The sequence below is a fragment of the Rosa chinensis genome, chromosome 7, assembly GCF_002994745.2.
Source record: "Rosa chinensis cultivar Old Blush chromosome 7, RchiOBHm-V2, whole genome shotgun sequence".
NCBI lineage: Eukaryota > Viridiplantae > Streptophyta > Magnoliopsida > Rosales > Rosaceae > Rosa > Rosa chinensis.
Genome location: NC_037094.1, coordinates 69839724 through 69858758, shown reverse-complemented (window position 1 = coordinate 69858758; position 19035 = coordinate 69839724). Strand labels below are relative to the sequence as shown.

The 19035-nt window shown below is 37.3% G+C and overlaps 3 protein-coding genes across 4 annotated transcripts; all 3 read left to right on the top strand.

The window, feature by feature from the left end:
• Nucleotides 1-4764: 4764 nt before the first annotated feature.
• Nucleotides 4765-5566, top strand: LOC121050707 (tRNA dimethylallyltransferase 9-like). The gene is made up of 2 exons (XM_040511580.1): nt 4765-5035; nt 5356-5566. The coding sequence occupies exons 1-2, from the start codon at nt 4911-4913 to the stop codon at nt 5564-5566; spliced, it is 336 nt and encodes a 111-aa protein (XP_040367514.1). The 5' UTR covers nt 4765-4910.
• Nucleotides 5567-5753: 187 nt separating this feature from the next.
• LOC112175533 lies at nt 5754-7516 on the top strand. Of its 2 annotated transcripts, none has more exons than XM_040511903.1 (4): nt 5754-5972; nt 6085-6129; nt 6292-6386; nt 7239-7516. In XM_040511903.1, the coding sequence occupies exons 1-4, from the start codon at nt 5832-5834 to the stop codon at nt 7246-7248; spliced, it is 291 nt and encodes a 96-aa protein (XP_040367837.1). In that variant the 5' UTR covers nt 5754-5831; the 3' UTR covers nt 7249-7516. The 2 variants fall into 2 exon arrangements, with proteins under 2 accessions (XP_040367837.1, XP_040367836.1); XM_040511902.1 differs by having other exon boundaries at nt 6085-6168.
• Nucleotides 7517-11233: 3717 nt separating this feature from the next.
• LOC112178501 (synaptonemal complex protein 1) lies at nt 11234-17413 on the top strand. Its single transcript, XM_040511900.1, has 18 exons — nt 11234-11370; nt 11472-11582; nt 11830-11911; nt 12014-12076; nt 12467-13304; nt 13386-13634; nt 13711-13839; nt 13945-13992; nt 14076-14186; nt 14731-14838; nt 14923-15033; nt 15103-15189; nt 15600-15680; nt 15769-15879; nt 16128-16208; nt 16332-16394; nt 16781-16883; nt 17198-17413. The coding sequence occupies exons 5-17, from the start codon at nt 12597-12599 to the stop codon at nt 16880-16882; spliced, it is 1989 nt and encodes a 662-aa protein (XP_040367834.1). The 5' UTR covers nt 11234-11370; nt 11472-11582; nt 11830-11911; nt 12014-12076; nt 12467-12596; the 3' UTR covers nt 16883; nt 17198-17413.
• Nucleotides 17414-19035: the final 1622 nt, after the last annotated feature.

Below are 19035 nucleotides of genomic sequence, written 5' to 3'. Positions count from 1 at the left end.
TCATAATCGTCACCTCTTCCTTCTTCTTCTTCATCTTCATCTTCATCATATTCACCTATAAGAGTAGTTTGTCTCCTCTCAGGACACACATTAGATCTATGCCCAGGTTTGTTGCATCAATAACAGACGTCTGTTGTAGATCTAGCATAAGGATTATTAAGTCTCTGGTTCGGGGTCCTGTTTTGAGCACCACTAGAACTGTTAGAACTGCCAGCCCCTTTAAAAGGAGGATTGGAAGCCCTAAAAGCTTTTTCTGTTTTCTGCAGTGTGGTTTTACCCCTGTCAGTTGAGGAGTTAACCAAATATGTGCTCCTTTGGTAGTTATATCTCTCGAAAGAAGAAGCTCGTGAGGGCTTCTCTAACAACTCTGCCTTCAATGCTAGGTTTGAAGCTTCTGCCACAGTCCACATAGTGACTAACCCAATTTTCTCCTAAATGAAAGGCTTCAGCCTACTGATATAGCGAGCCACCTTCTGGCCTTCAGATTCTCCTAATTCATTACTCTCTAAGTAGGGTAAGAACTCAGCAGTGTACTTAGCCACTGTCCTAGTTCCCTGGACACATTCAATACATAACCTGTACAAAATCTGCTCATAATCATCTGGCAAGAATATCTCCATCATCAACTGCTTCATTCTTCACCATGTTCTAACATCCTGTTTCCTCTGCTGCCTTCGAGTGTTCTGCAATTTATCCCACCAAACTACAGCAGTACTCTTCAATCTCCAGGCAACATGCTTAACCTGCTTATGTTCAGGCACTTCCATAATCTCAAAGAATCTGTCCACCTGAAGCTGCCAATCCAGATAATCTTCTACACCCAAGTTGCTTGAAAAGAAAGGAATCTCAGCCTTGACTTTGTAATCCTGGTCGGCTTGTCCTTGGTGTTCATGTTGCACAATTTCTTCTTCAGACTCAGACTCTGAAGGATTAACAACAACTTCACCACGTGGAGCCCTAACTCGCTGGCCTCCTTCCCCGCCTTTATTTCGATTGTTGTTGTTGTTCCTCTCACCCACCAATCCACGAATTTCTCCAATCTGATTATTCATGGAATTGATGGCAGCGGTAAACGCTGTCGTAAGAGCTTCAATATCTGATTTCGTAACTTCACCCATTGCTACTAAGACAAATAAAAGAGATAGGGAAGACCTGCTCTGATACCACCTGACGCAGTCGGATTGATAACTAGGTTTACCAGCAATAAACCTAACAAAAGAGTTCTGGAGTCCACCAGAGATAAAAGAGAAATTCTCTATTTTATTGAAGCTGCTTGCGGCTGCATAAATAAGAGAAAAGTAACCATAGGGCGACTAACAATGAAACCCTAAAGCCCATGGATAAAAATGAAAACAAAAAAATAACTAGGAAAACCAAAACGGGAAAAATAGAAAAATACAGTTTTGAGGCCCTAAACGACCCCGAAAGCCCCAAAAAGGCCACAAGCCATAGCTAAGATATGAGTCTTGTTTCTGGCGCAATTCCCTTTCCGGAAAGGTAAGGCACGTCCTAATCGGACACCGAGCTATTTCGTGTCTACTAGTCACTTTTCGTTTTCCTCCTTTAGTATGATCCAACTGTTTTTCGAATTGGGCTGCCATCCATTCTGCATCAAGTACTAACCATGAAAACCAAAACCCATCTGGCTCTACTTCACCTATTTGTAATCCTCTCGAGTATGATTACGATACCAAAACTGGCCAGACCTTTCCCGTTGACCCTTTTCCTCTTTGTTGTAACAAAAGCCCATCTCGGTCTGGTTCAACCTTGTTCAATCCTCTTAACTTTGCTCAAAACCAATATGATGATGCCATCAGAATTATCCAGTCCTGCAATGGCCTCTTCTTGTGTAGTCTTTTTCGTTCTGAAAATGTAAACCCCCACCCCCACACCCCACCCCATATTTTATTCTCAATCCTACAACCAATCAGTTCCACACACTTATTCCTCCTCCAACTACTCTTGTTACCACCGCTACCGGTGAACAAGTAGAACCCTATATCATCTCTATTGCTTAGGCCTTTGACCCCTCCAAATCACCTCATTACAAGGTGGTCTATCTTTGGACCATTGATGGATCCAAAAAATGCACCATCTTTCACGTAGTGATATATTCATCCGAGACTCAAAGTTGGAGGTTTCTTGATTCTTTTATTGAGAGGGTATTTAGCATCCCTTATCATGAATGCATGCTAGACTGGAATGGAGTAATTAATTGGTTAGGCATGTATGGTGAGGTAGCATACTTTCACATAGATGAAGAACGGGACGATTTTATTGATAATCCTCCTCACCTTTACGAGAAGGACATTTGCAAGAGGAAATCTAGATACTTTCGGGAGTCTTGTGAGGGGCACCATTTGCATCTTATTGATCTTTTTGATCCCTGTCTTACTAAATTTGAAGTGTTGGAGATGGGAAGAGACTACTCTGGCTGGTTTGTCAAGTACCATGTTGATCTTGATCCCTTGTGCGCTTCTTTCCCGCTCTTTCACTACACCAAAAACGTTAACACACAACACTTTTTGCACAACGAAAAAAAAAAGTGTTGTGTGATGAAGAAAAGTGAATCACACAACACGTTTAGTAAACTTACGTTGTATAAGGTGGTTAAAATTATGAAGTTTTTGTTTAGAAGGTCATTGCACAATGGTTACAAGAATAATCTGTTGTGTGAATGAAAAAAAAAAACAGAGGCAGATTTCCCTCTTAGCCTAACTCAAATTTGGCTCCAAATTGGTACTCCAAAGGACAATAGAATAGTTATATCTGTTGTATGAGTGTAGCTTGCAAAACATCATACAACAGTTTTTTACTTTGTGTTGTCCAAGTAATGAAGATATATACTGGGAAATTTCAATGCATCCAAAATGTCATTCATTCCCCCAAAATGAACAAACTTTGATCGAAATATAGGGTACATATATGTACTCCTACAACGTAATTTCTTATTTGTGTTGTTTGAATGAGAGATACATATTTCTAGCGCCAAAACTGGTACTATGATTGCACATAGGCGGGAACTATCCCTCCTTGCTCCCTCAGCTCAAATTTAAACTATGTATAATCAGACAACATAACTTCATATATGTGTTGTCTGATTCATGAATACAAAATTTTTTTTTAAAAAAAACCAAACCCCCGCGCAAGATAGCTATTATCTCCCACTAGCACAAAATAACAAAGGACCTTTTCTTCGAGCATCTCTCCTCAAAACATCATCTCCTCTCGCGTTTTACTGTCCCTTTTCCTAGATTGCTCCTCTCCCTATTGTCTCCGCAATCCCTTCCTCCATCTACATCATGATCTTCGCCTACACACATCACCGCCGAGATTAGGGTTCTATTATCTCGATTCAGCCATCACTCAATTCCATTTGTGAAGAAATAGGGTTCTGCGTATTAGGAACTGGGAAGAAGGAGGAGGTTCTTCAATCCGCTGAAGATTAGGGTTCTTCGATCTCTAGGTTTACAACGTCAATTTGGGGATTTGGGGGTTTCACAGCTACTCGATTTGGGGTTTTTACGGCTCTTCGTCCTCTCTTCGATTTGGGATTTCTGGGCTTGTGTTGGTCTTCGAATGAGAAAGGTAATGGAGCCTGGGCTTTCGTCTGGGTGGCAAGGCGACTAGGCTGGTTTTTTTTTTTTTTTCCTTTTCGCGACATCTAAAACGGCCTAAACCATTCGATCCCCAAATCAATGAGACATTGAGTCCTAATCTGCCTAAACCATTCGATCCCCAAAACTCCTATTCGCTCTCCGGTCTCTCCATACCAAGCCACCACGCCTCTGCATCACTCGTCCACGCCTTCATGGCAGCTCCCTCGAACCACCGCAGCTCTCCCCAAGCCACTACAGCTCCAGTGCTTTATCTCGGCTGCTTCAGACTCGCTTTGTAATGCGCACCGCCTTCAATCTCTAACTCTGTAAGTCCCTCTATTCCCTTGAATTGGAAGTTTGAATTGGTATTTTGAATATTTGATTAGTGGGTACTTGGGTAATGACCGTAATGAGTACTTCACTCTGTAATGGGTAATGGGTATTTCACTCTGTAAGTCCCTCTTCAGTTCTTCAGTTCTTCGTTCTTCACTTCTTCATATCGGCTAATGCTCTGCAGTTCTGCTTATAAAGATGTGATCTTTATATGAAGGTTGTTTTGATTCGTGCTTCAAAAGAGCAAACGATTTATGACTTGCAATAAGAAATGTCATTGTTTGCTGCAATTCCCTCCTCTCCCGGAATGACTGTTTGCTACAAGTTGATTTACTAGAGAGATGATAGCTTTTGCTTCATAATGTAGATTTGCCTATGCTGTGTTTTTAAAAAAAATGCATGAATGTAAAACATTAGAAAAGAAAAATTATAGTTGCAAGTAAACTTGCGATGGGAAAGAGGCAAAGAGCATATGGTATAATAATAAAAACTTAACACTGAGTATCCTAGAACAACTAAAGTATATGAAATAGTATATGAAGTCGTGGAATAAGAGAGGCTCATTTATTCAAGCACTTGATGAGCAGGCACAGACAAATCTCAAAAAATCTTGAACCTTCCACTTTAACTGTTCTGTATAATTTGACACTTCCACAATTGTTAGTTTTATGTGTGCCGTATTATTTGTGAGTTTTTGGTTGTCATATTCAAATTATCATGTAGTTTCTGTGATTAGTGCCTTGTCTTTCTATTATTCGGCTTCTTCAAAGATAGTGGAGGTGGACCTTTATTTTTTACAATCTGCAGTTTTTGTTTATGTGATTATGACATCTCAATTGAACTGAATCCTGGATAGGAGCAGCTTTTATCGATGCTGCTATTATTTTTGCTTTTATTTTTTTAAGCCATTGAGATGATGTTGAGTTTTCTACTACTATGTTTGGAACTTTGGATATATCTGTTCTCCCAATTTAACACATGTATTATTCTTCAGACTACTCCGTTGGACAATTTTATGACGATGCAAGGCAAGCTACAAGGTGTATTCTTGATAATGGGCGTGTTCCCATAGTTACTAGTGGCACTGGATTGTACTTGCGATGGTAGGTGCTACTATGTTCTTGTGTAAATATTTTCTACAAAATTTTCTCTGTCTTATTATTAGTGTATATGTTAATTATGTTAAAGTTAGAATGTTAAGTCACAGAAATGCCACTTAGTTGTTGATAAAATAGCCTTCCTGGTAAACAAATATATTTTGAAAAGACAACTCTATGTTTGTTGGTGATATTGGCACCATTTAACTCTGTCTCTTTAGGTTGAATTCAGATACACTCTGGAATTTAGAGGGATGCTATTATTTATGTGTTTTTCTCTTCTTTTCGGTTGTATTCATAACAGTACTTGTTGTTATAAATATCAGGTTAATATATGGAAAACCAGATGTTCCCAAAGCCTCAAAAGAGATCGCATCTGAAGTGTCTTTTGAGTTGGCAGATTTAGAAAGAAATGGACACTGGGATGCAGCTGTGCAGTTGGTGATCAAAGCAGGTGACCCTAAGGCTCAATTTTTGGCTGCTAATGATTGGTACCGATTAAGACGCAGCCTGGAGATCATCAAAGTTGATCTGTAATGTTTCTGCTTATATATGTGAATAATGGAATATCCCCCTAGCCCCACCCCAAACAAAAAAGATAGGGACTTAAACTATACATTCTTTAAACAGAGAGACACATGACAAACATAAGTGTTTTGTTGATAACTTAAATCATTGTTGTCTCTCTGGTTGAATATTTTTTTTTTCATGAAATGACAGTCTAGTAGATCACCTCCATCTGCCTTCGAAGTACCGTATGATTCTTTCCGCAAAGAATGTGATTCTAGTGTAGTAGACACTAATGACATTAGTTCCTCTGCTGATGTTGTGGAGGAAGTTAAATCAAAGGAATTGGACTATGACTTCATTTGCTTTTTCCTCTCAAACCAAAGGGTTGATCTATACAGATCAATTGATTGGCGATGTGAAGATATGGTGTCAGGTAAGTCATATTGGGGTACATTACTATAGATTGATCATCCATCTTTGTGTTCTTGAATCAAATAAGAAAATTTCATTTGTTTTACATAAGCTCATCATTTAGTTTACTGCAGGAACTGATGGTATCTTGTCTGAGGCTAGATGGCTTCTTGATGCAGATCTTATTCCAAATTCCAATTCAGCAACCAGAGCAATTGGTTACAGAAACTTTATTATTATTCAAACAATCATTCTTGATTTTTTTCATTAGAATCTTATGCACTTTGTTATATCATGTTATTATTGTTTGCAATGGATGGTAACACTCGAAATTATTTCAGGCTATGGAGTATTTGTTAGTGTGTAGGGAGCAAGGAGGTAGTTCTTCACCAAGAGAGTTCTACAACTTTTTGACTGAATTTCAAAAGGCATCTAGGTAATGCATTTTTTCTCTACAATTCTGTCTTGAAAGCTCATTTGAATAATATATATATATATATATGTATAAAATAAATAAATCTGTAAAAAAATCCATAAGCCAACTTTTTGGACATGCTCAATAAATATTGCTAATACCTTTTATAAAAGAAACATCTGATAAAACCATTGGGTTAGGGGGAACAAAGAGACATTTTGCAAATATCTTTTAGGAGTTATTCATTTGAATTTACTTGGTGAAAGATCAAGTAATACAAGAAAGAAAAGTACATGAGTGCCACCATCTTCAACATTAGTACTTGTTGCTTTCAAATTTGTTCCAAAGGGTAGCATTCTCATATTGTTATCATTTAGATTACATTTGTTAGGCCAAGGATTTTGTTTTGTTCATTATCATATTTGATTCTAGGAACTTGTAGAGGACCAGAGGTTGATGTAGGAGAACACAATTAAGCATTGTGGGTTTGTCAGTAATGGTGTTCATAGTGACTATTCTGATACCTAGAATTCTAAATAGGCAATGAAGCCGAAAATAATTTCACTAGGACTTTTGGATGAGGCCTTTGGGCCGTTAGAAATCATAGTGGGAATTCAAAATAGGCAACGTGCTGGAGAGATCTAGGGTATATTTTGGTTTCTGAATCTAAAAATAATTTCACTAGCACTTTTCAATGAGGCCTTGGGCCGTTAGAAATCATAGTGTTTTGGCAGTTGTTATTATAATGTAGATGGAATTTTGTATGCTGTTATTGAGCCATTGTTATTACATTGACATATAATATCCTGCTTTTTAATGCTCCAGAGTCCGATGTCAAAATATATATTCATTGTGATATTGTACTCAATGCAGAATCTCTTGATGTACTTGAGAATTGGGTTTTGGAATTGTTTGGTAACATCATAAAAGGTCCCCATGTAAATCTGGAATTCAAGGCAGAAGGTCCAATTTGGAAAGCTGGAAAACTTTATAGGCTAGAGGCTGTTAAAGATGTTCAGTGGGAGAGGAGAGGCAGCAGCCAATACACCCAAGCGGATATTGATCAAGTGCGAAATAAGTGGGGGAAGTTTGTTGTCAACACATGAGCAAGAGTCATGAAGTAGCGCGCTTGTTGCTGGTACATTTTAGATAAGGAAAGCATATTTTTTGTGCTTCTCTGCTGGTACATTGTCATGCACCATGTGTGGCATGGTTTGGAACAATATGTATATATATGTGTATCAATTTTTTGATGTCCCAAGTAGATGGGCATGCACTAGAATGCTTTTGTGTAAAATGTTGGCTTCAATGATTGGGAAATGCACCCCTTTTGCTTTTGAAGTTTAAAGTATTGGTTATATGAATCATTTGATGGTTCGCTATGTTTGTATTTGGTAAATGGACCAAATGAATGCACAATGTAATTTAGTAATGAGATGTTCAAATGATCACACAACAGATTAGATATAATGATCATTGCCTGTTGTCTGAATGGCCAAAAATGGGACAAAAACACATTGTAATCAATCATATCACACATCGGTTTTTAACGAATTAGTGTCTTCTGATTTATACTCAGACAACAGAATTAATTGAACTCTGTTGTCCTAAAGTTAATCACACAACAGATATAGTCCAAGAACTGAAGTTTGAAGATCAATCAGACAACAGACAAAATAAAAAAATGTTGTCTGATATGCTTAACATACAACAGCTTAAAACTGGCACTGTTGTCTGAAGACAACGCCTCAATTGCTGCGCAGCTGCGCTTCGCATCTGCCGAGCTATCACACAACAGTTATAACACAAACCTGTTGTCTGTATGTTTATCACACAACTGTGTTCCACCGTTGTCTGATTTTTCATCAGACAACGGCTCACTCTACAACGGTGGGACTCCAAATCCCACATCGGTTTTCTGCCGTTGTCTGATGCGATTTTTGGTGTAGTGTTTGTTTATGGACAATTTGTTGTTCTCTCTCCATCGAGACGAAAATGAAGAAGAGGAAAGTTCGTCTCTGTTGCTGCATACTCCTGGTAAACTCATTTCTTATAATCTTGAGAGCAAGACCTTCAAATCTGTTGAGTTAACTCCCAAGGCCGGAGTTGATGATTCTCTCTTACGAGTTGACGCAGCTTATTATCCTAAAGCATCTAATAATCCATATATGGAGACTTTGGCCTGTGTGATATAATTTATATCCTCTTGCTGCTGCTGTGTGGTTTTTGTTTCTTGTTGTAAGATCTTTGTATTAGAAAAGTGCTATTTATTTGTGTGGATTACTGGATTTGACACTTTACTTCAAAAAAAAAATAAAAAAAAAAGCTAAGATCCCTATTATGCCCACCTTATTATCACTAGCTTCTACAGAAACACCATTATGCTTAATCTGCAATTTTTGTTGCTCCTATTAATGTATAGTGTTCCACCAATCATCCACATGAAACTGGGGTAGCTAGCTCTCATGTAATGGTGAGCAATTAAATATATCGATTGGACTAAAGTGATAGAATTTATTCACATGATTGGGATAATTGGATAAACATCAGGATGACAGAGAGAAGGAGAGTCATATCTCTCAGAAGGTTATCAACCAAAACCTCTCATGGCAGAAGCCTACACCAGCTCATCTGAATAACTTCACTCCATTGGAATTTGAAACCCTGGTCTGAGAGGCATGCACTGACTTTTAACTCAGTCCCTCTATTACCCGGCTATACATCTTCCCATATCTACCTTCCTCTGAATTCTGTATCATATATAAATAAATACTCCCACATCCACAAACACATACTTAAATTTAACTAAACCCTAGCCAACAGCCAAATCAGATACTCTTCCACTGAACCCTAAACAACAGCCAAATCAATCACTCTAATCCTCATTATTTACCCACTTGAGTCACAATGTCAAAGTAAAATTTAGAACTAGGAGCTGATTTTTAGGCAACTCCAAGTAAAATTTTGAATACTATTTACTTGGCAAGCTCCAAAGTGGACTTGTATGGGGACAAGTAATTAACTTTCCATTTCATGTCCCAAATAGGTCCTGTTTGGTGTTGAGAATCTGGGGGCATGGAAACTCACTAGATTCAAGCGGTATTGCAATAAGAAATGGAAGTTAAATTCCAACACTTGCCCAAGTTGAAGGCTATACAAAAACACAAAATAAAAATTGATTTTTGGTGAACTCGGCCGTACACATTCGTGCAGACAAAGATAGCGCCCATAATAAGACAATAAATAGAGAGAAGAAGGAAGGCACACTCTCCTAACACACTCATAACCTTTCCAGTTTCTCTGACAAAAACCCCCCAAAACCAAAGCACCCTTCATTTCATTCTCTTCTCTCCCATTTCTCCTCAAAACCCATTTCTCTCTTTTCTTTCTTTCTTCACCAAAATTCCCATTTCCAAGAAGTGAAAAGCCATTTGCTCTGTTCAAGCACCTGACATGGATCCTCCTCAAAATCCCGATGTGGGTTCTTCTTCTTCTCGAAGACCTGAAGTGGGTTCTTCTTCTTCATCTTCTTTGAGCTTACCGAGATTCAGTCTCAACGTGAGGATGGGCACCACACAATCAATTACACCAGTCTTCGGCTGCAGAATCGACCCCACAGCTCGTGTGCCCAAGAAGGACGATGAAGTTCCCCCGAGCACGAGTTCAGTTTCAAATGGTCAGTCTTTCATTCTTTTCTTTCATTCTTTTTTATGTTAAAGAACGTGAATTTATCATCTTTATGGTGTTTCTTTATCTGGGTATTGATCAATGTATTGCTGAGAAAAACAGAGGAAAATTGTTTGTAAGAAGTGAAATCGTTTCCATTTGATGTTAAAGAATGTAAATTTATGATCTTTTTGGTGTTTCTTTATCTGAGTATTGATCAATGCATGGTTGTATGTGTGTTTTTTCTTACATGAAGGTCTTATTTGGTTTATATAATCAAAGTAACAGAGGAAAATAGTTCTTCCTGCGGAGTCAAATTCAGCCCCAAATGTTGGTCTCATTTTAATTTTTCCTTCCTCCTTTTTTTTTTTTTTCAATGTAGGAGAATGTGAATTTGTGATCTTTTTGTGTTTCTTCAGCTCCTAATGTGTGGCTTTCCATATGCTTTCTTTAATTGAAGGTCTGTTTGGTTTACTAGAAAAACAGAGGAAAAAGTACTTTTGTGTTTAGTAAATTTCCCTATGAATGAAATTTTTTCTTGATTGTCCCATTCTCTTCTGGTTAGTCTCCTTTTTAACAGTCTTTTCTTTTTTGTTCCCTGTCCTACATGAAAGAATGTATAGCTGAGAAATGTGGCTTCATCTGTCCCAGTGGGAGTGGATATTGACTCTTAAACAATACCAGCTCTGTTTCATTTATTTATTATAAGTGCCTAAATCATTTCTGTTTTGATATAATATTATAGTCCAATGTTTAATTTGATTAGTTTTCCAAGTATTTTAGTTTCTTCTGAAGTGAATTCGAAAAAGGTTGGCTTTAAAACCAATGCTTCTCTCTCTCTCTCTCTCTCTCTCTCTCTGTGACACACACACACACACACACACACCTGCACAAAAGTTTTTGAATTTGTATTAACATGAATAACATCTGGATGCAGTGATACTAATCTATGACCGATAAAACTTACTATTTAAATTTTGAAGTTTGTATTCAACTACTGATATAAGAATAGTGAGATACACGAATTTATTTTATTTCTATTAAAATATGCATGATCGAATAGAGTGATCCTTTATTCAAGAATGCATTGTGCTAAGGTTTAGAAGGGCAATGCAAAATGGCATGGATTTATGCAGTGGGAGAGCGTATATTTTTCATAGATTTCCTCCTTGGGATCTTGGTTGAAGCATAAAATTTCATAATCTGATAATAGTCTGGAATTTCTACCAATATGATGACTTTCATTCTGTCTCAGGAATACTCTATTTCGTCAAGGAGAAACCCTGTTGTGAGAAGGAGAGGTCAGCGCTCTCTAAGAAGACCGAAGCATGATGAGAAGGTGGGACGATATTCTGAAAATCATTTTAATTTCTTTCATGTTTGATCCTTTTCACATGACAATATGACTCATTATGATATTTCATTCTATTTGGTGTGTAGGATTCACCTCTAGCGGGAGCAACACTAACACCAGTGTCAACACTGTTGAAGAAAGCTTCAGAGAATATGAATTCACCAAGTGTAATGAATATTTCAAAGCACCTTAAAAAGGTAGAAATTTCTCTCATGCATTTAACTGATGGTATATTCATAAATAATGCAACTTTAGGTTTAGAGCAACTTCTGTAGGTCAAAACAGATTATTAATATGAATCTTTTTTCTAGTGGCAATAGTATTAATAAGGATTTAATGTTGCTTATTAAGATTCAATTAATTCTTGCCTTATCCCTTCAACAACCTGAGACTAACTTTTGCTTTATCCCATCAACTACCTGGGACTTTCTTCATGCATTGCAGGTCATTCGGGACGAATATGAAGTTGAAACTGGAAATGGGAAGAACTAATAAAAGGAAATCAAGAAGCACAGTCATGTTTGAGGTATGAACCTGGTGACTTCTGTGAAGCTATATGCTCAATCTCCATTTTCACATTTAGACATACATTTCTCAATACTGAATTTTATTTTCTGTATGACATCAGGATCCAAGAAAACATAAGAGGACAAGTACACCAAAAGTCAAAAGCCCCAGGAGTGTAGTCAAGGTAAGCTAAACCCATTACTTTATTTCAGTTTTGGAATATCTTGTGATTCATCTAGTTTCTCATGTCTCAGATTGCTTAGAAGCTTTGGTTGTACTAGTCTTGGACAAAATATATCTGAGTGGATAGAGTTAATATTGCTATAAGAATCCGCATGCATTTAGAATTACAAGTACAAATATCCTGCATTTTGTTTCCTCAGATAATGAAAATCAATACCATATAGCTGGAACGTATAGGATAAGTTGGTTTTTTGGAACACATATTGTTAAATCCAAAGATTACAGTATTGACTTATTGGAAAAGCTGGATGCATTGCTTGAGTTATATAATGCAGCACTCATTTGGATTCTGCAAATACTGAATTTGCAATATGTTGTTTTTGTAATCTAGGGATCTAAGGGAGAGGGTCAACCACATCCTTCAAACATTGGTGACCGGTTTTCAGAAGGGTCTCTGAATCCATATGCATATGCGCTGACTTTTCCTAAATTGTTTGTTCAAGTTCTCTTGGACTTTCATTATGACGGCAGTCATATGTCTTTTCCTTGCAGATGCTATGATTAAGAACTTTGAAGAAACTCTAGCAACTAATAGGTTGGCTACAGAGAGTCTGAACACTAAATTGGGTGAGGTGCATCTTGAGTTAAAGTTGAAAGAGGACGAAATCAGACGTTTGATAACTGGTCAGGAGAACTTGGAAACAGAAAAGTATGATCTTCATATGAGCAACAATGACCTTGTTAAGAGATTAGATATGTCAGTCCTTGAGATAAAGAATCTTGAAGGTTTTGTTCATGTGTTGGCTGCACATTTGGCTGAATTGGACAGAGTTAGTTTGAACTTTCTAGAAAAGTTTGATAAGCTAAACTCTGTCTACGAGGCTTGCTTCCGGTTGGTCAATCAGGAGAGAGACCTTTCTGCCAAGCTTGCTAATAGACAGTATGATCAACTGCACGTCAGGTTCTTGAACTTGACATCAGAAAAAGATGCTATACAATTGGTAAATCAGGAGTTGAACAATAAGGTCATGGAACTTCAGAAAGTTCAGGAGTCTATTATGGCACAACTTTCAGAGGAATGCCGTATAGCCAGGGAGAGGATACAGAAGTTGGAGTTTGAAGCTGAAGCTCTGGTCTCAAAGAAGATTGAAACAGAGAAGTTGGTGTCTGAATTAGAACTGCAAATTGATTCTCTGTCAGAAAGTTCAAGATCATCTGAGAATAAAAGGGTTTGCAAATACCAACACATACATTTTATATTACGAGATGTGTTTTTGTCATATTAAACTTGTTTTTGTACTATCTTGCAGCAAATTCTGTTGCTGAAAATCTCAGCACTAGAAACTGAGAATAAAGATAATACAGAGAAACTACAAGCAGAGATACAGAAGAAAGCGGAACAAATAGATGGTTTACTGAAGCAAGGTGAAACACATGAGCAGCATGTAGATTTGATGGATAAACAAGTCAGCCAGCTTCATAGCACACTAGAGGAAAAGGAGCAACTTATTGTGCAATATAAGGAACGAGAGAAGAATCTGGAAGAACAGATCACAGAGGTTTGTAATTCAATATAAATGTGAGATGTTCGTAAAACCATATTTTACGTACTTACAGTTCTGTACTTTGTTCCAGAATCTTGCATCGCTGACTGCTGCTGAAATTAAACTTGTGGAAGATAAGAAGCACTATGACCTCATGCTTGAGAGTAAACAACTAGAACTGTCAAGGCATTTGAAAGACATATCTCAGAGGAATGACCAGGTCTGACCTCTTATGATCTAGGCATCTGGACACATTACAGTTGTTTAACTACTTTTGGATTGGCATTATGACAAATTTACTTGGGCAATTAATGACATCCGGAAGAAGTATGAGGTGGAGAAGCTGGAGATAGTTAACATGGAAAAGCAAAAGGTTTTCTCATTTTTACCTTCTCCTGGAATATGTTAGAGATAAATCATTTTCTTGAATTGATCTTCGTTTAATTGAAACTGCAGGCAGAAAAACTTGTTCGAGAAAGGGCGATAGAATGTGAGAAAAAACTTGAAGAATGCAGAGAAGAATCTAGGCAGCACTTAATGCATGTTCAGGAGGAACATACTGCGCTGGTATGTGTGGGAAAGTGGTGCATGCTATTAAATATAAAATTGATAATCACTTTTTGCACAAATTACATTAGTTTAATATAACAACACGACGGAATTTTTTTTTTTTTCTACATATTCTCTGACATTATCAGACATTTACATTCAGTAGGGGAGAAATTATTTTTCATATGTTAAATACCTCTCAACATATATTGCATTGAACGGAGTTTTCATTCCTCAGCATTCACCATTAGTCTATAGTATTTGTAAATTATTAAGCTGACAAAACATAAAAAAGCAGAAAAAATTGTTTGGTACTCAAGTCTGTTTGCACCTGTAATAATTCTACTAAATAGCCTACCTGCAATTTGTTACTGGCTGTGCAACTTTTTTCAAAGAATTAATCCTAGTTTAACCCTTGGCGTGTTCTACGTAGCTCAGTTTTGATCGGGGAAGTTTCTCCTTTTCTGAGGCATTTCTGTTACATGCTTCTGATTATATTCTCAACTACACTAACTAGAGTGCCACATTTGGGGTAGAACATTATTGACTTTCACATTTACAGGTCAGTAGTCTTCAGCAGGAGCATGATAAAAAGGAACGAAGTATAAAAGCTAAACACAGTGAAGAGCTAAAGCAGATCCAACTTCAAGCTGAAAACGAGTTGAGAGAGGTTTGTAACTTCGTGTAGCTCTAAGCTCGAACTAAGTTGGGTCTTATACGCCTAAGTAACTAAATCAGATTACTTTTGTCATAGAAAATTTCATCAATGAGGAATGAACATGAAGCCCAACTGAAAGCTTTGAGGCTTCAGCATGAAGATGAGATTAAGAAGCTTCAGGAGGACTTGGATCTTCAAAAGTCCAAAGTACTTATCTTCCTATGTTCTTTCTGAATTTATTTTTTGTACATCTTTTACATATTCTTATTATCACAGGAGGAGAAGCAGAGGGCATTACTGCAATTGCAGTGGAAAGTTATGAGTGATAAGCCAGAAGAGGAGCAAGAAGTGAATTCAAAGAAGGTTGATTTTATAACCAATGCATCTCTCTCTCTCTCTCTCTCACAGACACACACACACACCTACACACCTACACAAAATTGTTTGAATTTGCATTAACATCTGGATGCAGTGATACTAATCTATGCCAGATATACTTACTATTTAAATTTTGAAGTTTGTAATCATATAAGAACAGTGATACACAAATTTATTTTATTTTTATTAAAATATGCATGATTGAATAGATTGATCCTTTAATCAAGAAAGTATTTCACTAAGATAGAAGACAACACAAAAAGGCATGGATTTATGCAGTGGGAGGGCGTATATTTAAAAGATTTCTTTTTTGTGATCGTGGTTGAAGTATAAAATTTCATAATCTGATAATAGTCTGGAATTTCTATCAATATGATGAGTTCATTCTGTCTCAGGAATACTCAATTTCGTCAAGGAGAAACCCTGTTGTGAGAAGGAGAGGTCAGCGTTCTCTGAGAAGACCAGAGCATGAGAAAGTGGGACGATATTCTGAAAATCATTTTATTTCCTTTTCACATGACAATATGACTCTCATTATGATATTTCATTCTATTTGGTTTGTAGGATTCACCTCTAGTGGGAGCAAAACAAACACCTGTGTCAACACTGTTGAAGAAAGCTTCAGAGAATATCAATTCACCAACTGTAATGAATATTTCAAAGCACCACAAAAAGGTAGAAATTTCTCTCGTACAGTTTTACTGATGGTATATTCATAAATAATGCAACTTTAGCTTTAGAGCAACTTCTGTAGTTGAAAATGGATCATAAATATGAATCTTCTTGCTAGTGGCAATAGTATTAACAACGGTTTAATGTTGCTTGTTAAGATCTGATTAATTCTTGCCTTATCCTATCAACATCCTGAGATTAATTTTTCCCTTATCCCATCAACTACCTGAGACTTACTTCATGCATTTCAGGTAATTCGTGACGAATATGAAGTTGAAACTGGTAATGGAAGAACTATTAAACGGAAATTAAGAAGCACAGTCATGTTTGAGGTATGAACCTGGTGGCTTCTGTGAAGCTATATGCTCGATCTCCATTTTCACCTTCAGAATTATGTATCTTTATGTGTACATACATTTCCTAATAACTGAATTTTATTTTCTGTGTAACATCAGGATCCAAGAAAACATAAGAGGACAAGTACACCAAAAGTCAAAAGCCCCAGGAGTGTGGTCAAGGTAAGCTAAACCCATTACTTTATTTCACTTTTGTAATATATCTTGTGATTCATCTACTTTCTCATGTCTAAGATTGCTTGGAAGCTTCAGTTTTCTTGGATAAAATATATCTGAGTGGATACAGTTAATGTTGCTATAAGAATCCGCATGCATTTAGAATTACAAGTAAAAAGATCCTGCTTTTGGTTTCCTCAGATAATGAAAATCAATACCATGTAGCTGGAACATATAGGATAAGTTGGTTTTTTGGAACACATATTGTTAAATCCAAAGATTACTGTATTGAATTATTGGAAAAGCTGGATGCATTGCTTGAGTTATATAATGCAGCACTCATTTTGATTCTGCAAATACTGAATTTGCAATATGTTGTTTTTGTTATGTAGGGATCTAAGGGAGAGGGTCAACCACGTCCTTCAAACATCGTTGACCTGTTTTCTAAAGGGTCTCTGAATCCATATGCTGATGATCCATATGCATTTGATTAAGGTATTTCAATTTCAACCAATGATAGTCTACATGATTTTACTTTATTTGTTAAACTCAAACTAAATCTGCATTAAGATCTCCCTTCTTGTTTTCAATTTTTATATATCTGAATCCCTTTAGAAGCAAGATATGATCTTGAATTGGTCAACTAGGTCTTTCTTTCTCAGTTTAGACTCCATTTAGGTTTGATATAATCTTTCATGTTTCTGAAATGCTTTGAAAACCTTTAAGAAAATTTAGAGTACATGTATACACTACACACTAAACTATACCGAATCGAAGCCTTAATGCAGCTTTTCCTACTTTTGTTTCAGGTCAGGAAAGAAACCGCTATGGTACCTCTTAAATGCCTCACACACTAGCGGGCATGTGATCTGATCGTGTACAGGATTTGGTCTTGCGTATAAGTGGACAAAGAACTAGGGCAATTTTTACTGATTTGGATCATCAGTTCTGAACTCTTTGTCAATATGGGATTTTGTAATTAGTTAACATCACACTCTTTGTACATATGGGGATCTGCTCATTGCTGAAAGTGGTACGCACTTGATCTATGTGATCACTGCAAATAGATAGTGAAAAAAAGGTCAAAACTTTAAATGAAAATTTGATTGCTACTTTGCAGATATGCTTCTCTTTTTTTTTTCTTTGTTCCAAGGGATATGAAATGAAGAGGAGGGAGATATAAGAAGACATCAGAGTTTATATAGTTGCAAGATATGGGGTTTGAATTGGCCAAAAGATATTTCTTTCAAATGTATAGACTCAAATTTGAGTATGATTCTGTTTTCATGTTTCTGTAAAATTTTGAAAATATTAGAAAGCTGCAGTACATGTACACAGTAAACTAGAAATTTGATTTTATTGATAGATGAAGAATTGATTTACAGTATAAGTAGAGTATCCACCAATCAATTAATTGGCTTCAGAATCAAAATATCTACATTTAGGAATAAAAACGAAACTACAAGATGTCAGAATACTGAAACTGATCATCACTATCCCGCCATGGCACAGCTCCCAGCTGATCTTCATGAGTCAAGAGTCCATTAAATTCATCTGACCATAAGAAGTCGTTATCGAGTGGAATATTATAGTCATGTTGGCCATAAATCATCAGATCGCCATCACCGATGAGCTGCTGCTGCTCATGAGAATGAGAGGGCTGATCATCTTGTTGTTGTACTTGGTCCTCCTCTTGACACCTATTGTCAGGTTCCAATTGCTGTTGCGGCGCAAGTGAATAATCTGAATCTTGTTGTTGTTGTTGCTCACTGGCTATTGATTGATCAACAGAAGCCATAAGCTGAGCATCATCAAACAAGATAGTGGGAGAGAACATTAGATTCTCATCCATACAATCATCATCACTAAAGAGGATCTGCTGCAGCTCGTCATAATCGTAATTGTTCTCCGGAACCACCTGAACCGCTTGATCATCTTCATGATGATAGGGAGAGAGAATTAGCTGTGAAGTAGTAGTAGCAAAGGAAGCACTGCCTTCTTGTTGCTCCTCAGGATCCAAGAAACTAGCTTGATCTCTTCTCGGTTCAACTTTTCGGTTTTTCAAACACTTTTTGCTTCTCACATTCTGATCCTCATTAGTCTCATCAGAACTATTCTTCCTCTTTTTTCTTCCTCCTCCTTTATCATTGACTTTGAGTCGGCACAAAGCCAGATCTGGTGCTTGGTTGATGGTGTACTCCTCCATCAACCAAGCACCGTGATGCTCAAACGTTTTGTCCTTGTTCCTTTCATACCGAAACTTTCTGACTTTCCCAAACGCCTCTTCACTTCCACTGATATACACAGGCCTACCGGCTTCCGTCTCGCTCCACGTTCCTCCATCAGAGCCAACCGTGCGAGAGTTGCGAGATTTGTTGGGGCTCACCTTCTTGGCCCAGGAGAAGAAGTAGAGAAAATCTTGGTGGGGAAACTTGAATTGCTGATATACCCTCCATATCTCCCAAGGTGGTAAGCCTGTCTCGCCGTATATACAAATTTCAGGGAAGGTCTGAATATGATTGCCTGGGTTTGAGGCCATGGAAATCTTGTTGTATAGAAAGAAACCCACCAACTCAGCTTCAGTAGGGTGAAACGTCTTCACCACACCCACATCAAGTTGATCCAGAGTCATGAATTGATCTACGAG